Raw genomic sequence first — 15051 nt, 5'->3', positions numbered from 1 at the left:
GGAGCGTGGGAATAGAGGAAGGAGTGAGATTCCTGAAGTTCTAGGGAAATTTTGTCCTTTTATTAATAGACTTTGGTCCCTTTGAAATTTTATTAGCCATAAAGTTGACGGTATGTTGTGCGGCTTCTACAGCCCTGCAGAGCCTCTTCGCCTTAAACAAACTGCGTATTTCTCAGAGCGTCCGAGCAATTCAGCTCCAAGGTTTCTCCTGGCCCTCCGCGGAGGGCAGCAGCTACACAAGAGCAGGTGTCATCGTCAAACTGAGACCTCCGTGGAATAAATAAATCTATAAAAACCTCACATAGTCACCGACTTCCAGCAAACACTGACCAGTTAGCCGAGGACCGTCCGGCTTCTGGAGCTCTGTCCTTTTAGCGCTCTCCCTCTTTATTTTTATGGTTCCTGCACCTTCAGGAAATGACCCTTTTATAGGGTCAACACTATAAAAGACTTGTTTTTTTTGGGAGTGGTTAGTGGACGAGTGTGTGTGTGGGGGTATGTGTGTGTGTAGTGGGGGTATAAGTGTTGAAGTTACTACCGGTTCGTCTTTGGTGCCAAAGAAAGAGACCTGATGAGGCTAATAGTCTTCTCGTCCAATATATCACATAGCTGTGAACTCTGTGACCTTTTTTTGTCAATAGGAGAACTTTTCTCTGGAGTGTGTGTGTGAGACCGGGTGGACGGGGCGTGCACGGCTATCCTTGTGTGTCCAACCAAGAGTGCACATGTGGACATCTGCACTGTCATACCTCAACGTGTGTGTTGACGTGCAAGGCAGCTAGCGCACCCAGAGCTTCATCTCTGCTGGGTGGAAAAAGGTTCTTCTAATAGTTTTAATTAAAGTGCATGAGTGAAATTGATAATAATCTACTAAAAAGCATTTGTTACTGAGGTGAGAAGAGACAGGCTTGATGTCTAAACCTCAGTATTTGGTTAAAATCTTTCTTTAAACTGTTACTTACTTGTTATGTTTGGGCTTAGCTAGTTGAATTTGTTAGTTGATCTGTGTAAAAATTATTATGTCACGTAACTAAAAGATGATTCCTGAGCAGGGGAGTTAATAAAACTGTCTACATACATAGAAAGTCCACATTTTGGACAAATGTTTAAAGGTTCAGATACACAAAACATTGCACAAAATGTTCCCCCTTAAAATCTTTTGTCGACACTTTTTGTTACGCTTCTATGTTTCAGATTATCGAGTAATTCACCTGCCATTCACCAGGTATAGCACTGAAATTAAGATTGTTCACTTTCACTAACCTCACCCAGACAGGAAGTGTCTGAACCGAGAAACTACCCAAACAGCACCTGTCTTACAACATGAACCCAGGCTGAACGATGCCAGACAGAAACTCATCATGAAATGATAAACAAACATTGAGTTTAATCAGAAAAGCTTACAAAGCCGTTCCTAAGGCTTCACTGAATGACACAGAGAGCCTTCATCCTCAGTTAGAGAAAACGTTCAACAGTAATGAACCTCGATTCTAAAAATTACAGGAGGAGAGAATCAGCAACTCATCTGGAAGCTCAGAAAAAGAAACCAGGACAACGTCTGAGAGGCGGCAGAGAACTTCATGGCCCATCTCATAGTTGCAAACATCTTCAATGTTTATTAGGAAAATATTTTGTGGATTGGAGAGACAAACGTCTTTTTTTGTTGTTGTTGTTGTTGAAAGGTGTGTATCCTGTTCGTCTTGCATAACATTAAGACGGCGTTTCAGAAAGAGAACATCACGGCAACGGTCAAACATGGTGGTGGCAGTGTGATGGTCTGGGCCAATTTGTTGCTGCAAGATTAGTAAATAGAGCAGCCATAAACTTTAGCAGAAAATCCAGAAGGAGAACGTCAGGCCATCAGTATGTTGCTTTAAGCTCAATCTTAATGTTAAGTTATAATAACGACACAAGGAATCTTAAAGTCCAGATTTAAACCCAGTTCAGATTCTGTGGTGAGTCGTTAAAAAGGCTGCTCATGTCTGATAAAACTAGTTTACTTTTCCACGGAGTGCCAGGTTGGTTTGGAAAGCTTTTTGTTCACTTAATAAACATAAATAACATTTTGATATCTTTGTTTGGTATTGAAATTTGGGCGATAATGTGAAACATGAGTGTAAATGACAAAAAAGCAAAAACAAAAAACCCCCAAAAACAGAAGAAATCTGTAAGGAAGAAGTTTACTTTTTAACAGTTCTGAAATTAAGACTGGAACGTTCATATTTATCCAGAAAATAAATTTGCTCGAAAAAGACAAAAAACATTCTTATTTTTTTGTAACTCCGACTTGACAACAAGAGACATTAAGCGTAAGGATCTCTGTCTGCAGAATGGGAACATTTCTGGTTTATCGCTAACGTTTCAGAGCATTTCGGGAAATCTCACCACAAGCGCATAAACAAAGAGTGACGCGCAAAAGTAGGATGAGGCAAACAAAGTTTTAAGACTGAGTAGGAGTACGAGTTTCTCAAGAAAACAACAAACTAAGCTCCGAGCCCAATTGCACACTTAAATCTTTGCAAATATTTTAGACTGCATGTCAAATTGCAATAAATAGTGTCGCGGTAAACAGCTTAGCAACGAGTGCCTTTTCATGCAGCATGCGAAGCATTTGTTACAGTAAGCTGTAACGAGGAAGATAGTGCACTAAATCCTTCACATGGTACATATAGACTCATTTTTCCATGATATTTAATTAGAAACCAGGAAGCAGGGTCCTGTTCAACCCCCACTCCAGCATCCACGTACCTTGAGTGAATACTAAGAAGCAACTCAGGCACAGGTCCAATTCAGAATGTATTGTGTGAACCCCCATGGCCCATCAAAGGCAGTGTGCACAACCATGAAAGGGTGATTGGGCTGGAGGTGCGCAGGGAATAGTGTTTGAAGTTTTCCTTCTATATCAGAGAAAGAGAAAAAGGCATTTATAATCCTGTGGGATTGCTAATCACCATGGGCTAAAAAAAAAAAAAAAAAAAAAGAAAACAGGGATGCACTCATTCTCTCTTAACTCTTCCACAAGTGCTGGAGGAAAAAGGGTGAAGAAAGAGGAATAAGGAGCTGCGGGGTACTTGCAGGGGAAGGAGGTGGGGGTGGAACAGGAGGGTGGATGCTGGAAACTGAGGTAAACAGAGGAGGAAAGCAAGGGGCCTTAAACATGACCGATTCGTCTGGATGATCTCGGTCATTAGCCTCTCCTGCTGGCATCATTAATGCACAATTAGGAGGCGTCACGTGCGTCGACGAGGCATCAAATCATTTCTAAACACGTCCTGCAAAGGACTCAAGCAGAGACTTCCAATAAAGTCCAATGACAGAAGGTAACGGGTAACGTAAACAACACGAGGGAAATGTAGCGGGAAAAATCCCAATCTACTTCTCATCGAGCCGGAAAAAGACACATAGAGAGACTTAGAGTGTGTACGAAGCAGCTAGCAGCTTGTATTCCTGACAGCTGGAGAGGGATGCCAGCAAGGGAAAATTCCACACAGCATGATGCTGCCATCGGCACTGATTAGAGCTTGTTTTCCTAAAGGGATGCTTCATGTTTTGTTCCAACAACGTTCCCTTTAACTCTGCAGTCATGTTCACTAAATTAGAATATTCAAATGAGGCTCACACGTCAAATTAGAAGCACCTTTTGAAAAATAACGACCTTTAAACGCATTTTAAAGGTTTAATCTGTTGCTTAATGTTTAATGCTCTCTACACTAAACATTGTTTTTTTATTGGAACGATGTACTTATCCTAAATGTTTTTCATTGCCTGCAAGTGAAAAAAAAAATCATTATAATTAACAAAAATAAAGGCTCTAAATAATGCTTTTCACGTGAGTTACTGAAATGAACAAAAACAAAGGCACAAACAAGCCCACCCCCCACAGCACGATGCTGCCACCACCAGAAAACATTCTGACCTTTTAATCCTCCACTTAGACGGATTTCAGAGCAGCTAGCATGTCTTGTTCTCCTGACAGATGAGAAAGGATGCTCATGAGACACCCGATGCCGTTTAGATAGCCGCTCACAAAGGAAAGAATTATAATTGGAAGTGCGTGCGCAGAATATATTACGTGTGTAAATGTTGTTGAGCCCCACGATTTGCCAGGAAAAGGTCACACACTCCCCTCGACCCTAAGTGTTTCGCTCTTTGTGTACTTGAGGTTAAAAGAGAGAGGGAGGGAGGGAGGGAGAGAGAGAGAGAGAGAGAGAGAGAGAGAGAGAGAGAGAGAGAGAGAGAGAGAGAGAGGAGGAAAAAAAACTGCGCCTATAAACTCCGCATTTAAAAGGCAAGTACGACCGATGGGGGGGCCTGCTGCATGACGGGGAACAATGGCAGCTTTTTGGACACACTTTTTCTCACTGCGATGAACAGCAGGGAAACCGGTAGAGGCTCCTATAAAAGACCGATAGAGCACAGCTGTCAGGGTTGAACGGTAATTTTATAAAATGTCTCAGAGGGGCCTGCCTGTGGATTTATGGGAAACTATAAGAGGACGAGCAAATTTCCAGGAGGCAACAATCAGAGGGTCCTTTAAATGGGTGACAACTAAAGATTTTAGCTCGTTTAAAAAAATAAATAAATAAATAAAGATAACAGGATGCAGAGAGGGAGGAAAGTCTTAATGTTGTGATTTCAACGCGCGTTTTCTCTCTGTAAAACATAAACGTGGAAACAAGGAAAAAGTTTGACCCTGACTGCTAAATATTCTGCCCCATCATCATTACCACCATCAGCATCACCATCATAAAAACTAACAGGCCATTTAGGAGCTGTTTGCTCCTGGTTGACGTGGGTCCTGATTATTGATTATTCAGATTTGCACTATTTGACAGCCACCTCTAAGCAAGTTCGCTCGGCTTGTTTTATCAGAAAGCTGCACGCAGCCAGAAGGAATGTAAAAATATGAAGAAAAAAAAATAGAAAAAAGAAAAGAAGGAGCAACTCCGCTGTCCAAGCTGTCCCAGGTCCGTTTTACGCACAAGGACGCACATTTGGAGACTCATTTGCTAAAGCTACTTACGCTCCGAGGCCATGGTGATCACGGACTCCGTCGTTGCGTGGTACTCGTCCTCCTCCATGAACTCGTCCTGGGCCGACGCGTCTCCCTGGAAGTCGTGGTGGTCCAGGAGCTGCTGCAGCGGGGGCGCCTTGGGCAGCAGCTGGTTGACCACCTCCCGGCTGATGTTGGGCGCCTGCTTCAGGCGCAGCTTGCTCAGGATCTGGGACTTGATGGTCTCCAGCCGCAGCACCTTACTTTGCTCCCTCCAAACGCAGGCGGAGCACTCGTGGGAGCCAGCGTCCTCGTCCAGCAGAGACAGCCCCGCGTCCGTGGGCGGCTCGCTGGCAGGAGGCAGCAGCAGATTGGGCTCGTCGCTCCCTGACAGTCCCAGGAAGATGAGCGCCAGTAAGCATGGGAAGAAGTTGTACCTCGGCATGATGATGGAGGAAACTTTTTTTCGCTTCTTTCAGTTGATTTATTCCTCAATATATCCTTTCGGGTCCTTGTCTCAGCCTAAAAAAGCCTCCGAATCATTGACATGCATCTAATCCACAATCAGCCCGAAGTGGGTTGCTTTTTTTTCTTCTTCTTCTTCTTCTTTTCTGCAGCAGGAGGTTCTGAAATAAAGTTTTCAACAAAAAAAAGTGCGTTCCAGTGTGTGACCAGCTCTTTTTGATTGAAAGGTAAATTATCTGCTTGATGAATGCATAGCCAGCTCACTTGCAGCGTGTGATGGTCGCTGTGGGGTCCCCGTGTGCAATGTAGTCCATGGAGGTGTGTGCATGTGCAGAAGTGTCACTGAAAAAAAAATGTGCAAGTGCGGTCAAAAAGGGGCTCTTTATATATCTCAGCAGCTCGGTGTCGTAATCCGTCTCCATTGGCTAAGATTGCAACAAAAGGCTTTTAGGTCTGTCACCAAGTCAAGAGGGACAGAGCGAAGGGAGGGAGGACGCGCTGTTATGGGAGCATAAATGTTTTACAGTTCACTGGCAATGCACCTACATTACAAATATTGGCCAATTAAGGCATTAGAACAACGAGTGGCTCAAGCTCCGCGCTTTGTTGCTTTTTAAATGGAGTGCATTGAATATGAGCTGAATGAATGGGCTTATCTCCAATTCACCAGATCTCATAAATGACATGAACATTTATGGTGCATTTAAAATAAATAAATAAAAACAATCTGCCTTCGCATTCTTCAGTTGTCTCCACCAGTGCATTTTGTGCATTTTGCACATAATGGTTTAATCACGTTAACGGAAAGTGGGGGTATTTATGCAAAAACATTCAATTTAAAGATAAGCACTTAAAATATATATATTTATATATTAACCAGTCTCCAGAAATAGACATATAGGAGGAAATGCTTAATATAATAATAATAATATTTTTTTATAAAATGCATTTAAATGAATAAAAACAACAATAAAAAATTGTTTTTCAGCTCCAAATTATAATAGATTTCTATTACACCCAACCTTGTGAAAATGGCTTTTGTCAGAGAAATATGTTTAGTGTTATAATTGTTTATATCTTGGTGTCTGCGGGTGTTTTTGGTAAAAGTTTCTATTCCAGAAACATTTTACCGCTTTTAACAGTTTCCTTTGCTGCATTTTTGACTCAACACTGACACCTGCTGGTTCAAAGTGACAGCTGCAGCTTCAACGGCTTCGTTTTCACTGCTCTCTTTAGAGCATCATCAAAAAGTTAATTTATTTTTAGTTTTTTAGTTAAAAACATTATATTCGTGCATGATATAGAATCGTTACTCTCAGAAGGAAATATTTCAAGCATTTTAATTATGATTAAAACATAATTCCCCTTTTGAGAAAATTAAAACATCACATAAACAATAAAAAAATACATATATGATACAGAAATGTTAAGTTACAGCTTTTACGGTTATATTTCAGCCACTCATATCTTCTACAAGAAGTGTCTGCCACAGACGATCATTGCTAAAGAAGCTGGATACTCACAGAGAAACACAAGCACAGTATTGGAAAGTTGAGTGAAAGGAAAAAGTGTGATAACTGTATGTTTCAGAGAAAAGTGATTAACTTTCTTTGCTTTTCAGCTGGAAATCAAGGTCTGACAGAAGACTGACGGTTACAATCAAGCTGCGTTTTACTTTTTTTGCTACTTTCTCTCACTACCAAACATACCAAAGCCTGTTTTAATGGTTATGGTATCACTGTGGCTAATTACCCCGCAAACATTCCTGCCCTAAACAGAACATTTACACAGAATGGTCTGGTGCAGGGACCTGCAATCTTTACAACCATAAGAGCAAATTTTGCCTTTGGTTACAAAATTTGTTTAGAACCACAAAAGCAACATGACTCTTTGAAACAAAATAAGTTGTTTTTTAATACGAAAGACTTTAAAGTTGAAAAAAAAATATTCCTAGGTTCAGTGTTCTTCTAATAGATATTACATTTCACAGAACATGACGTTAAAAAGAGAAAGTAGTTTGCAACCTGCAGACAAAACTTCATATAAAATAATATTTCTTACTCTATTAGTGTCACTCCTGGTGAAAATGCTACATTTATATTGCATGAAAACACCAAAGAAATACAGCACAACTCAACATTTTCAAAGTTATTAAGAACCACGTCTAATAAGCCACAGGTTGCAGACCTCTGGTATGGTGGAAGAGATAGACAGTAAACCCCGAAATGCAAATGAGCCCAAAGCCAGTGTTAATCTCAAGAGAACCACCAGCTGATCTCCTCCATACCAAACCGCACTGATGCAGTAATTCATGCAAAAGGAGGCCCAACCAAGCAGTCAGTGACACCAGTAAAGTGATACATTTCTGAAGACTGGGACTCTGTCTTTGCATTTCAGCTGGAAATCAAGGACTGGCAAAAGACTGACGGTTACAATCAATACAGAAATGTTAAGTTACAGCTTTTACGGTTATATTTTTGTTTGCTACTTTTCTGAGGTCGTTGAATTAGCTGTAAAGCCATAGTCAAATAAACTAACACAAAGAAAACACATCACCCAGTCTTTGTAGTACTACTTGTTGAACAAAATGTCAGAAATAAATAAACCTTTTAGTCATTTAATGCATATTTAAGGCGTCAAACTCAACTTACACGTGGTAAACTTGGGCAATAATTAATTTCATCACCCACTCGTCATGTGCTCGCTTGAACTATAAAACAAAGCCCAATTTTAAACCCGCAATCGTAAAGCATTAGAGGAGGCGTGGCGTTTTAAACGGTTTGGTCCCTGTGGCTTCCTGTAGTCAACAGCCTGGGCGTCGCTGCGCTGCTGCTGCGTAGAAACCAAACACCTCACAACAGTCCAGACCAGCGCCAGTAGAGCCGTGGGCGTCTCTTTTATAAAGAAGAACTCGATATAAAGTGTGAAAAAAAAATGCACTCGGCCGCGCTGGACAGCAGTGGTTCTCCGAGGAAGCGGACTGTTTCTCGGGGAATGAGCGAGGATGAGTCCCTGCGCAGCATCATAAAGGAGGTGAGGTCAAAAATCACGGAGACGTCGTTACTGTTTAATGACAGGGCTAAAGCTGCTGTTCAGTGCTACGGTTACAGCCGATTAAAACAATGAAATACGACAAGCTGAGCATTGCGTGCTTATTAGACTGTATGATAAAACAGCAGCTAGCTAAATAAAATATAGTGTTTGGCCTGTAGGCTTCGCGTCACTTCCCCATTACTAGCTAAATTAGCCTGCTGTGTTTTGGTTGAGGATGCTAACTCTTGTGTTTCTTTCAGACGGATAGCTCCTCCAGACGGTTGCCCCGGAGCGACAGCAGGACGGGAACCCTGAGGAAGAGGACTGACAGCCAGGTGGGAGATTCATGCGCTGCCATGGTGTCCTCCACCCGCTATTTGTCATCTTTATCATTGCAACACTAGGATTACAATTACGGAGTGTCAGCAATGTTTTGACACGTTGTAACCTACTTTTAAGCCATATTTAATCCCTTTCTGCATTGTTGGCATCTTCTAAAAATATCCAAACTGTGGTACAGGTTCAAAACAGCTTTTATGTAGTATTTCTTTTTTTATTTATTTTTTAATCGGTATAGAATATATCTATTTCAATTATTAACTGTCTAGAAATAATTCAAAACATCATTAACACTGTATTGTATAAAGCAGGTGTGTCAAACTCAAGGTTAGGGGGCCGAATCCGGCCCACCATAGCTATTTATGTGGCCCTAGAGACCCATATAGAGCTCTCAAGAAAACAATTGTGTGCCTACATATTATATATATATATATTTTTTAGCAAGATTGAGATACATGTTAAACTAAATCCTTGTCCACTGGCATATGAGATTTAGCTCAGTGAAGTCCATTCTGCAAATTTCCTTGCTATGTAACATTGTCACGAATCAAATAAATGCCTTACTACAGGACCTGAGTAAGCCATTTACTCAGGATGGAAATCACAAATAGTCACAATGAATGTTGTGTTGGAGAAGGCATGCATCTAAAATTTGCAGGATAGTTCCTCCTGAGGATTGAACTTTGCCACCCTTGTTCTGCAGTAAAGTGTTAGTGGTATACAGCAAAGTGGAAGTGACTGAGAACAACAGCAACTAAGCCACAAGGTGGTAAGCCACGTAAAGTCACATAGCAGGGACAGCTGGCCGTGAGGAACGTATTTTGCGGAGCTCATCAACTTTCTGTTCAGGCAGATCTCCAAACTTCATGTGGCTTCCAGTTGCTTCCAAACTTTGTAGCACCAAGTACGTTGCAAAATGTCATTTGCTGTAATAACTAGTAGTTGATTGATGAGTGGAGTGGAGGTAGTCACTGAAAGTCAGGAGGTGGAGGTAGAAAACTAAGCTTTTGTCCTCTCACTCTGCCACCTGCAGCTCACTCTGCAGTCCAGACCTTCTCTGTAGGGACGCACCGATTTATTGGCCAGTCGATTTATCGGTGGCGATTTCCCTAATTTTGGGAAATCGGCCGATTTTTACATGTGAAGCTGATCTTAACCACCCATTTTATCTACCTCAGCAAAATATTTAAATCAACCGTTACTTCTGCTCTGCTGTGAGAGAGGTTTCAGTAGCAGACCGGCCCACCGGATCAGGTCTATATGTTTGCAGTTAACAATAGTCATCTCACTGTTGGAAACTTGTCAACTTTCTTGCTACGTTTAGCAACATTTTAGACAAAAAAAAATTGTTATCAGTCAAAATAGGAATTGGCAGGTCAGGAATTTAATAGCTTGGTAATCGGCCAGAAAACTGCAAGCGGTGCATTCCTGCTTCTCTGTGTTTACGTTTTAGTCCAGAGTTGGTTTGGCAGACAATATACAAATAAAGAATAGATTAAAATGAGTTCAATAATTTCCATTCTGATGATTAATATTTGTAATAATCCGTTTTATTTATGGTTTTGGTTGTTGTGTTTTACTTTGGATGTTTAAACGGTTCTCCAGTTCAAGTAATAAAGAAAGAAAATGTTTATTGGTTGCATTATTGTGTCATTATCAATTCATATTTGAAAATGCTCTCAAAACAGCAATATTACTGTTTATCTCAATAATTTCTGGGACAATTTATCGTCTAGGAAAAATTTATCATCGCTACAGGCCGATTTATACAGCTGATTTCTTTTTTCTAATCTGTGTGAACATGTTCTGTAAACTAACAAATATTCTGTATTTCTTTCTTTCAGCAGTCCGACCAGGACCTCTTCATGGGACTCCCAGATATGGTGACTCTTATTCCCACTGACTTAAGAAAAATAAAAGCCGCTTAAAGTTTAACGAGTTAAAAACCTGGAGTGATTCTGAAAACATATTTCTGAACATATGGAGCAACACAAGGCCTCCCTCATAGGGTTGGTCTCCTCTGAGAGCTTGTTGAGCTGTCGCTCTACCTCGGACTGTGGCGTGCGTTCTGCTGAATTCGCCCACACTGATTTGTGATTGCTCTGTGTGTGTGTGTGTGTGTGTGTGCGTGTCGCAGTTGGAGCTGCAGGCCAGCTATGACGAGGCGGTGCAGGAGCTGCGTGGGCTGGAGGTCGAGCGAGAGGCTCTGTTGTTCCAGGTGGACGTCCTGCAGGACTCTCTGGAGGGCGTAGAGGAGCTGCTGGCCGAAGCCCAGAGGGAAGCTGGACAGGCCGGTTTGGTGAGGCCCAGCTTTTGGGTCCTGACTGTATTAAAACAAGCCGCGCGTCGCCTCGTTACACTGGTTTCTCTTTATTTGTAGGCACTGGAACGCGAGAGAGAGGAGAAGAGGAAACTGGAGAGCCTGGTTTGCTCTCTGATGAAGGAGGTGGAGAGATTAAGAGAGGTAAAGCAGGAAGTGAAGGGAGAACTCGATGTAATGTTGGTGAAGTACTGCATTGACAGATAAAGGGTTTGAATATTTAGATGCCTACATGCATAAAAAATATGATTTATTTATGTAAGCAAACACATTTTTTAGTAAAGATTTTGTACAGTGGATGTTTTCAAAGCTTTTTCCAACCACAATTAGGAAGAGACACTGAAGTATATTAAATGCTCTTGAATAAATAGATATAACAACTAGACTGTCCTCTCTATTTATAGATACGTTGGTACAATAAATGACTTTTTTGTCTGTAGAACAACACCGAGTCCTCTAGTCCTGTGTGACTCTCTTCTCTGCAGCTCCACACAAACATTTTCTATAAGATTAAAATCTGGCGCAATTAAATATATCTAGGTTTCTATTCGTGTTATTATTTTCTTGGCATTTTACTGGTTGCTTCTTTTTAAAAATTTTTTATTTTTTTATTCACGGTTTCCCACAGGAACCTTTCTAAGCCTGGTGGTCGGAGTCATTCACTGTCTTCTGTGTATTTGAGTTAAAAATGTTTCAAATTGACAGGAAATTTGAAAATATCACTACTTGGAAGACTTTATTAGCAATATCTAATAAACAAATTTTGCTTAGCCTGGCGGCCCACCAGGCTTATAATATACTGAGGGGGAAACCCTGTTATTTTATTTTCAATCAAACTTAATTTTATTATGTTGTAATTACTGTGGAGCATTTTAGTCAGCTGAGGTTGTCGTAAATGTGCTGCAAAAATAAACTTTGATTTGGTTTGACTACATAAAAGGATTTTTACACACCTTTTTCATTCATATGTACATAATTACTAAATTCTCAGATTTACCTTCTTTAGATGGCAATTTATACAAAGAACTTAAGATTTAAGAGCATTAAAACATACATTGAAGTGACAGCTACTTACTTGAGTGATTTCTCCTCTTCTCAGGAGGCAACCAGCCACTATAAAGAAGAGAGAGACTCCCTGCTGTGCGAACCTTGCAGCACCAAGCTTGCCAACGGCGGGGTGGCGGGTCCAGAGGAAGGGGGACGGGCAGCAGGGGGCGTTCTCACAAAACCACGACGGATGGTCAACCAGCTCCCGGCCCCGCTGCCGTCTCTAGCCCTGGACGGCGTCGTCGACACCGACGGCGTTCTCCAGAGGCCGTACGAAAGCCACCGCCGGGACGGGCGGGATCCGTCTCCTGACAGGAACGACTCGGACAAAAGTGCCTACGAGGATGCGTCCGCCGAGACTCCGGAGCAGGACCGGACCTTTCCCGGGGACGGAGACCTGCCTCACGATTCAGAGGCCAAAGAAAAATGTCCAGCTGACAACAGCCAGACCCGAGACTCCTCCAACCCGGACGGCTGCGTTTTGTCTTAAATTCATCTGAGTTTAAAGGTGAACCTTTTTTTTTTGTTTTTTTCTTTTCTTTTCGTCTGGTAAAATTCAAGAGCTTTTCCTTTATAATTATCATCAGAGAAAACTTTGATCTGAGCTGATTAAATAAATCAAAAACATTTCATCAGCTGCGTTTTACACTGAATGTTTACCGTTTCAGTTGCCCTTTAAGCTAGGTTGCCAAACATTTCCGAAAAAGGCAAGAACGAGCTTTTTCTTTGTCGCACATGAGTCATTCGGTCGTCACGATTTGAACTAAACGGATATTTTTCCTTCGCCGTTATTTATAATTTTGTAACCAAATCGCTGTAGTACATATTCGGTACAAAAAAAAGCTCAGGTTTGCCATGTGAAACCCACAGACTACATTTATATTAGTTGCCAAGAACAATGCCGAAGTCGGCCTTTGCTTCTTTCAACGGGGATAAAGAGGGAAAACTGCTGAGATATTTGTCATCCGGATTTATCTGTATCCAAAACTCTGCAGGAATCCAGACGTGGACTGTTGCTGTTTTGGTTTTACTGTTTCATTTCAAAACAGACCAATTCTTTTTACTTGAAGCAGATTTATGATGTCTGTCTTCGCATGTTATCACACGATGCTAGGCGCGTCATTACTAGGGATTTATAAATTATGGTTAAAAACACCATCTAGATATACTCTTCAGTCTTAAGATATTTTTATACGGTCCCTTTGATATGTTTTTGCTCTGAAAGTTTTTAAAAATATGGTTGCATTTGCACTTTTTTTTTTTCTAAGGTCAGACGTTTGTCAGATTACAACAGCAACAGCATTCCTTTCACAGCCGAATGCGTCCGTTTGAAATGATCCTCTGAAGTGCAGCAGGATAAATGAGTACAGTCTGTCTACATGGAGACAATTACATGTTTGCACTTTTCTGTGGAACTTGCTGTTTGGACGTCTCTTGTTGCTGTAAACTATTTTTACGTCGCATTTCTCTTCAGTGCTTAAGGCAACTGTAAACCGGTCTGTGTCTTTTGTGATGCATGAACACAAACATAGTCACTATTTTATGAACTCATAATGAAATGATTCCTGTACTTTTTGCACGAAGTACTTTAATACATATTATCTAAAATGTCACTTAGCGCACTGTTTGTTTCACGTTTTTCTTTCCAGATCGAGGACAAATTATGAAAGTTTGAAACATATCACGTTAGATTAACGTAAAAATGCTCCTAATGAGACAATACTAATGAATTCATGGATATCGACGGTGCATTCAGCTGCATTTAGCAGTCATGTTGTTGTCAAGCTGCAAAGTATTTGCCTTTGTAATGTTTATGCTCACGCACTAATACTTGAGTGTTTATCGTTCTGGTTGCCAAGATACACAACATAATCAACCAGCTCTGATGCCTTGATGAGGTTTGTCCTTCTTAAAATGTCTGTAAGTGCTGTCTCGTCAGAAACAATCTAGTTCCATCAAATAGACCGTAAAATAAACAATTCCCTGGTTCTGGACGTTGTTTATCAAGAGAAATGGATCCTTTAAATGGTGCCGGCAGACTTTCTGTTCTGAACTATCTTGAAAATACTCTTTTTGTTTGTTGTTGTTTGATTTCAGTACAATGCAAAAAAAACAAGTCCTTACTGTATCTTAATGCCTTTTTTGGGGTTTTAATATTTTTGTCATTTTCTTAGCTTTTAAATGTTTTGCTGTCGAAATAAAGGATGATTTATATGAAAATAAACTGACGTTGATGTGCCGTTTGTGTTTTCAGCTGGAATATTAGAAATACTTTCACGTGAAGCTTGATGGAAGCTTGGAGGCCAAAAAAGGAAACTAAATACGCTGCGTTGATAATAAGTGTTTAGTTAACTTGGCATAAATAATATGAATGATACTGAAAGTAACCCTGTGCAGACTAGTGAGTAATGCAAAATGAGCAAGAAATAAAAACACATTCTCATGAAGATGCTGACAGAATAAATAAACTTTCAGTAAAACCTGTTGTTTCAGCACTTATCCAACAGATGGCAAAGCTGACTCACAGCTTCTTCGCTCTCGGGTTTTGTTTAAATAAATAAATCTTGGTGCCTCGATGGAAACACTTTTATCCCATTTTGAGAATTTAATTGAAAGTTTCTTGTCTGGTATATTTTATTGGCATCCCTGTTGAAAACACATAAATATGCCTGAATTAAAATTATAATCTGAGGCAAAATCTCACTGTTGAACATAAAAGAAATAATAATTTTAGTTTATTAATCAGTTAAGGAGAAACTTCATATCAAAATAATTAGTGGTAAAATTGTTTTTGCCTCAGAAAAGTGTGGAAAAAAAGTCCCACAGTAAAAAAAGAAAAAAAAAAATATTTATT

General features: G+C 40.5%; 2 protein-coding genes across 4 annotated transcripts in view; one reads left to right on the top strand and one right to left on the bottom strand.

Annotated features, from left to right (window-relative positions):
- LOC103465311 (growth/differentiation factor 11) overlaps window positions 1-6209 on the bottom strand; it is a 38096-nt gene extending 31887 nt beyond the window's left edge. For both annotated transcript variants that reach the window (XM_008409998.3, XM_008409999.3), the window contains exon 1: window positions 5024-6209. In XM_008409998.3, coding sequence (XP_008408220.1) covers window positions 5024-5438 — 415 coding nt within the window. In that variant the 5' untranslated portion in view covers window positions 5439-6209. The remainder of the gene's footprint in view (window positions 1-5023) is intronic.
- Window positions 6210-8248: 2039 nt separating this feature from the next.
- On the top strand, window positions 8249-12829 carry LOC103465312 (uncharacterized). 2 transcript variants are annotated; one of them, XM_017305009.2, is made up of 6 exons: window positions 8249-8491; window positions 8752-8826; window positions 10678-10713; window positions 10968-11129; window positions 11211-11294; window positions 12250-12829. In XM_017305009.2, exons 1-6 carry the CDS (start codon window positions 8393-8395, stop codon window positions 12685-12687), a joined length of 894 nt encoding a protein of 297 aa, XP_017160498.2. In that variant the 5' UTR covers window positions 8249-8392; the 3' UTR covers window positions 12688-12829. The 2 variants fall into 2 exon arrangements, with proteins under 2 accessions (XP_017160498.2, XP_008408222.2); XM_008410000.3 differs by having other exon boundaries at window positions 8250-8491; window positions 10675-10713.
- Window positions 12830-15051: the final 2222 nt, after the last annotated feature.

The sequence above is a fragment of the Poecilia reticulata genome, chromosome 5, assembly GCF_904066995.2.
Source record: "Poecilia reticulata chromosome 5, P_reticulata-male-v2, whole genome shotgun sequence".
Classification (NCBI taxonomy): Eukaryota; Metazoa; Chordata; class Actinopteri; order Cyprinodontiformes; family Poeciliidae; genus Poecilia; species Poecilia reticulata.
The sequence above is the reverse complement of the archived record's forward strand: the minus strand, read 5'-3'. Positions and strand labels throughout refer to the sequence as shown.